General features: G+C 39.5%; 1 protein-coding gene across 1 annotated transcript; it reads right to left on the bottom strand.

The window, feature by feature from the left end:
• Nucleotides 1-645: 645 nt before the first annotated feature.
• NDUFS5 (NADH dehydrogenase (ubiquinone) Fe-S protein 5, 15kDa (NADH-coenzyme Q reductase)) lies at nucleotides 646-5,147 on the bottom strand. The gene is made up of 3 exons (XM_012646723.1): nucleotides 5,044-5,147; nucleotides 3,097-3,314; nucleotides 646-877 (listed from the first exon to the last, which is right to left on the bottom strand). The coding sequence occupies exons 2-3, from the start codon at nucleotides 3,310-3,312 to the stop codon at nucleotides 773-775; spliced, it is 321 nt and encodes a 106-aa protein (XP_012502177.1). The 5' UTR covers nucleotides 3,313-3,314; nucleotides 5,044-5,147; the 3' UTR covers nucleotides 646-772.
• Nucleotides 5,148-6,002: the final 855 nt, after the last annotated feature.

A 6,002-nucleotide genomic window follows, 5' to 3' on the forward strand; every position in this document is an offset into this window, starting at 1 on the left:
GATGGTTGCATGATAACATGAACACATTTAATACCACAGAACCGTGCATCCAAAAATAGCTAAGGTAGTAAATTTTATGTATTTTATGATGATAAAAAATTTTACAAGATATCTGAGGTTTCAATTATAGTCTCAGCACTTAATTTTCTAAGCTTCACACTTTTTACATCTGGATTTTTTCTTTTAAAAACATGCTTCTAATTATGTCAATTAGAAGTACTAATATACCGCTGATATAAGATAGCAAATGAGAACAATGGCATTGCTTCTTCAAAATTAAATTATCTGAACTTCGCATTTTCTTAGCCTTAGACTTTGCAGACCTCATAGTAAACACACAACCACTGTCTCTACTGCCCCGCCCCCCAGCCCAAGTCTGTTCTATGGAAAATAAACCAGAATGAAAACATTAAACAACACTGCAACTTCTTAAATGAGTTAACATATTTAAAGTATCTCATACATAGTAAACTTTCATAAAATATTATTCCCTAGATGCTAATTTTTAAGGATAGAGGCATTTTTTTCAACTTAAAAAACTAAGTTGTTCTTTGTAATGAGACTGTTGAATAAAAAAACCTTTTGCACTGGCAAAAAAAGAAAAATAATAATCTCATTACAGAAAAGTATGATCCGAGAGAAAACAGAACAAATAGGATGGAGCAATCCTTTATTTTTACACATTTTGACAAAGAGGTTTTCAGTAAATCATCTTTCCAGTGGAGAACAGAGAACATGAAAATCAGCCTCCAGCCATCAGTTACTGCTCCGTTCAGGGCCTAGGCTCCCCCTTGCCCACGTGGTGAGGTGGAGGGGTGTACTTCCCTTCCTTTATTAGCTTATCTCGCTGCTTCCTGATGGTATTCATACGTTTTATCTGTCGAAGGAAAAAAAGCATTTAAACTAGGGGAAGATATGCACCAGAAAGTGAGGACTGGAGAAACTGAGCTGAATTTTGGTTTCACTTTTAAACTATGGAAGGCTTTTCATCCTGGAGGGCCTCTGAGATGAAGTCCACCTTTAAAGAATTAACTTGAAATCACTTCTCAAACTTTTTAATAATTTGTGGTATATACAATACCTCTTTGAAGACCAATAACTAAAATGTTCTTAACATATACATATGAATATAGATATTTTAAAAAACCCTTAAGAGGCATATTTGTACATACTAAAATCTTTCAAAATATTAAAAGATCATCTCAGAACTTATATATTCCTGACTGCTCTATGTGAAAGTGGCACTGCTGTATGTTAAATCTTTCTCTGAATTAAAGGCAACTGCCACTTAGTATTCTGAATAAAAGCACAGACTCTGGAGCCGGCCTTGTCAGGTTCAAATCCCAGCTCCACCACTATTATCATATGAGTTTAGAAATGTCCTTAATTTTTCCTTGACTCAAATTTTTTTGTTTGTTTGTTTTTGAAACTGGGTCTTACTCTGTCTCCTAGCCTGGAGTGCAGTGGTGTAATCATAGCTCACTGCAACCTCCAACTCCTGGGTTCAAGCGATCCTCCTGCCACAGCCTCCCAAGCAGCTGGACTACAGGTGCACGCCACCGCGCTTGGCTAATGTTTCTATTTTTTGTAGAGACAGGGTCTCACTATGTTGCCAGGCTGGTCTTGAACTCCCGGCCTCAAGCGATCCTCCCACCCTCCCTCCTGTGCTGGGATTACAGGTGTAAGCCACCACGCCTGGCCCAAATTTTCAACTGCATAGTGGGGAAAATAACAGTAACTCATCTCACAGAATTGTTGTAAGAAATAAATGCATTATTATATGCTGAGAGCTTAGAACAGTGCTTGATTTTAATTTCCTGATTCACTAGCTTCTTCGCCTATAGAGAGGTCTAGTCATTTAAGGTGACCTCTAAAATGGTAACTTATCTATTCATAAATTCACAGGATTAGGAAGAGATCTTAAAGTAACTCTTTAATTTTTCTACAGAAGGAAACCAAGACCAGATGGGAAAGTGATTGCTCAAAGTCACAAAACTAGTGGTGGCAGAACTAGCATCAGAACCCGGTTCTTCTAATCCAATGTTCTTCCCACCTCACTACACTGCATCCTCTTAGTGTAAATTCTTCAAGATTAGGTAAAATCTTAATCTGAGCAATAAATGACTGGGGACCAAAAGAAAAGAAGGTAAGATGTACTGTGAACTAAATGGCTGGAAGATGGCTAACTATGACCCAACCATTGTCCCTCAGTAATACTAAAATATTACTCACCTAATCATCAATATTCCTACAGAGATCAGTACAAAATTATTACCTGGCACTTCCTCATTCCTTCCAAGTTTGGCTTCATTTTATCCAAATGCCAACAGCAGATGTTAAGAGGTAAACGATTTTTACATTTTGATCCAGATAACTTTGCCATAAATTTAGCTGAAAATCTAAATTGTCTCCCCAAACTTCAAGAAGTTGGGAGTAATAAAAATATTTCTATTTGTTTTATCTGGAGCACAGAAAAAGGCAAAATGATAGCCTATACCCAGAGATTTCTTCTCTAAGGGCGAATAGGGCCCTATATGTTACACAACTCATTCAACTTTTGAGGAGGTTGATACCATGCTGCTAACATCCTTTCTTTCCTTGCATCTTTGGTCAGGCTCCACTGTAGCAATCTCATTAACAACTCTATCTTCCTCAATAGAAATGAATCCAGAGATTGTTATACCATGTTCAATGTAACAGATCTGCAGGATTAAACCTCTTCTCCAATGAAGGTTCAATGAATCTGAAATATTTTCACCCAAAGATTTCCAAGTACAAACATCCAAACTGGCTGATATTCTCTGCTCTATAGCCTACTGAAAAAATGGAAATGTGCACACACGAATTTCTAATCCAGTGGTGCAATGCTAAGGAAATTCGGGACAAGAGGAAGAACATGGGGAACAATGGGCCATCCTCAGATCTGAAGGCATTTAACTTCTCTGCCATGGTACCAAAGTAGAAAAGTTGTTTCACCACAAAAGCACTGCCAATTCACATTGGGCAGACACTGCCCAATGACCAATTAAAAACTCTTAATATTAGCCCTAAAAAAACAAGGAAGTAATTCAGCTTCCACTTCCATCACTTTCTCACCGTTTTCTGCCGAAGGAGACATTCAACGAGATCATCATACTCTATCTTGCACTCTTTCTCTGCCCGGGTATAACCAATTCCATGTGCACATTCTATCCATTCTTTTTCAAAAGCATGGCATCGAGCAGGAATCTTGTGGGGCTGTTCAGCACTTTGGATTGTCACCGTACGATCTATGTCAAGGCCCAGCCTTTTTTGTATATCTAAGAAAGGCATGGCTGTAATGGAAGATAAAAAAAATAAATAAATAAAATGCCGTAAGAGTGCAATCAAATGAGAAATTTATAAGAAAAAAATGAAGTAGTTAATCTTGGAAAACAGCCCTTTAGAAAGCTGTGTGATAACCATTCTCTCAATTTCTTATCACCAAACTTTTTCATTAAACAGCTTCTTCCAGTTTATGGTAGATGAGCAATGTTTGTGCTTTCACAAAACTCAAGGAAAAGAGAACTAGACCTAAAGAAAAAGGCATAAAAATTCTCTCTATACTGATAAAGTCATTTTCATCAAAAGTCAAAAAAATTGTTTATGTTTTGATTCAATAATCCCAAATCTTTGAAATAGATCTGAAGAAAATGACTGAAAAGAACAAAAAAGCACAAGCACAAAACATTTCTCTACATTTTTCCATCCATTCTTTCCGTATCAACTTGGGTGACATTTCTCCTGAGAAACCCTCCTGAATTTGGTGATCCTCTCTAGACCACCCTCAACTTTGATAGGAATACTTTGCACATCACTGTAATAGGCTATTTACTTGTATGTCTTCCTTGTTGGACAATGAATGCTTTGAGGGCAGGGACCAAGTAGGAGTTCAGTAACTGCTAAGAAAATGAATTTCAAACAACTAAATGTGCAAAAATAAGAAAATGGGTAATTAAATTCTGGTATCCACTTGGTAGAATATGACAGACATTGGGAAAAAAGGATAATATATGAACATGGCAAATACATAATAATGTTAAATGAAAAAAAAAGAGACTACAATAATACCAAAGAAAAACTGTCTTCATAAGAAGACTGGGAAATCCATGCCACTGCACTCCAGCCTGGGCAACAGAGCGAGATCCTGTCTCTCTTTAAAAATAAATAAATATTTAAAAATTTTTAAAAAAAGAAGACTGGAAAGAAGTACACACGCAGATGTCAATTTGTGTGTGCACGATAGGTTTAAAGGTGAATTTAATTTCTGAAGTTTCTTCCCATTCTTTCAGTCATTTACTGAGTAACTACATTCCAGGCACTGAGATTGGGGTAAAAAAGCAGCTCCAATGTAAGCACTAAAGATACACACGGGAAATTGGGAACCCAATGTACGGTACACAAGTGGACAAACAGCTCGAAGGAGGAAGCACCGACTCTGCCTAGGAGACCTGAAAATGCCTTTAAGCTCTGATACTCGTTGAAGTAGGAAAAAGAAAACAAAAATAAAAAATATATATATTAGAAAAGAAAAACAAAATGCCTTTAAGATGGGTTAAGAGTTTGCCAAGTGAAAATAACTGGGCACAATGTTCCAGTAGAGCGACAGCACAAGTTACAACCAAAGGTGCTGGGTATATTTTGGGGACACTGAGGCCCCAGAGCGGATGGAGCGCAGAATGCAACACGGGAAGAATGAAATTAAGATAAAGAGGTTGGCGGGGCCGATATCACGCAGAGCCTTGAAAGCTGGGATAAGAAGCGTGGGCTTTAGGTTAAGAATCAGGCCAAAGCATTAGTCCAGCAGAAAGCTAAGCTAAATTAACCTGGAAAGACAGTGGAGAGAGAGAGGTTCGGTCTCATAAGCTTTATGGATGAAGGGGCCTGGAAAAGCAGAGAACAACACTCGCAGAGTTTGGGTCTCGGATAACGGGATATCCAGCAAGCTATGAGGAAATTTGTTAAAGATAATCTCGGAAGGAAGCTCCTTAGGCTAAATTGCCGCGCAGACATAGCAGACCCTACCGTCCCGCCGCAGTGTCCTTGTCTCTTCTTTGCCGGCCGCCGCTTCAGGATCACCAGCCTGCGACGCGGACGCCTGCCGCAAAGGGTGCTCGCAGCACGACGTTTGCAGCGCGACGCCGGAAGTCCAACTTCCCTTGCCGTCTCGCCCCGGAAACTATAGAGACCAAGGTCTGCGCCTGCGCACCGATCTGCCTTGGCTTCCGGAAACTTTGAGATTAAGCTGACCTTTCCTAGGCGACTGCTTTAGAGAAGGTCCCGAGCCATTAGTGAGTTCTTGCTTCTTCCTAGCACTGTGCCTGGCACTCTTATAACAGCTCTGATTGGTGAGAGACTTGACCAAGGCCACACGAGAGAAAGAGCGTTAGCTGCTCCCTACCCCCGGTAGTGGTTAAGCACATGGACTGTGAACCCAAACCACGTGGGTCAAATGTGGGCTCCCCCACCTCTGTGTGACCCTGGGGAAGTTTCTTAACTTCCCTGTGCCTTAGTTTCCTCATTTATTAAGAGAAGATAATAGTACCTATGGTGTAGGGTTACTATAGGGATTTCATGGAAAGCACTCCAAGGCAGTCGCAGTTCTTTGATGTCTCAGCTTATAAAGTTTGAGGATCCACTGCTACCATGCCCGTCATCTGTTCCAGAATCTCCAGTGACTCCCTTTGACTACATTAGAGCCTCAGAAGTGCTCCGTGGGGTACGGGGGAAAGAGGGGGGGCGATCAACAGGGTGTATGTAGTAAGATTCACTGGGGATGTGGGAAGAAAATACTAGAATATTTATATATTTTTATCTAATCCTTTAAAATTTCTCTATTGTGTAAATTTTTATTAAGTGCATAACATTGCAGTTGTGCACATAAATAACTTGTAAATAAATATTTGTTTGGGGTTTGGGCTGAACACTTTTTAAGTGATGTGCTATCAAAAAACGTACAGAGCCTGGCACTGTGGCTCACTCCT

The sequence above is a fragment of the Propithecus coquereli genome, unplaced genomic scaffold (assembly GCF_000956105.1).
Source record: "Propithecus coquereli isolate 6110/MARCELLA unplaced genomic scaffold, Pcoq_1.0 Scaffold249, whole genome shotgun sequence".
In the NCBI taxonomy this organism is placed as follows: domain Eukaryota; kingdom Metazoa; phylum Chordata; class Mammalia; order Primates; family Indriidae; genus Propithecus; species Propithecus coquereli.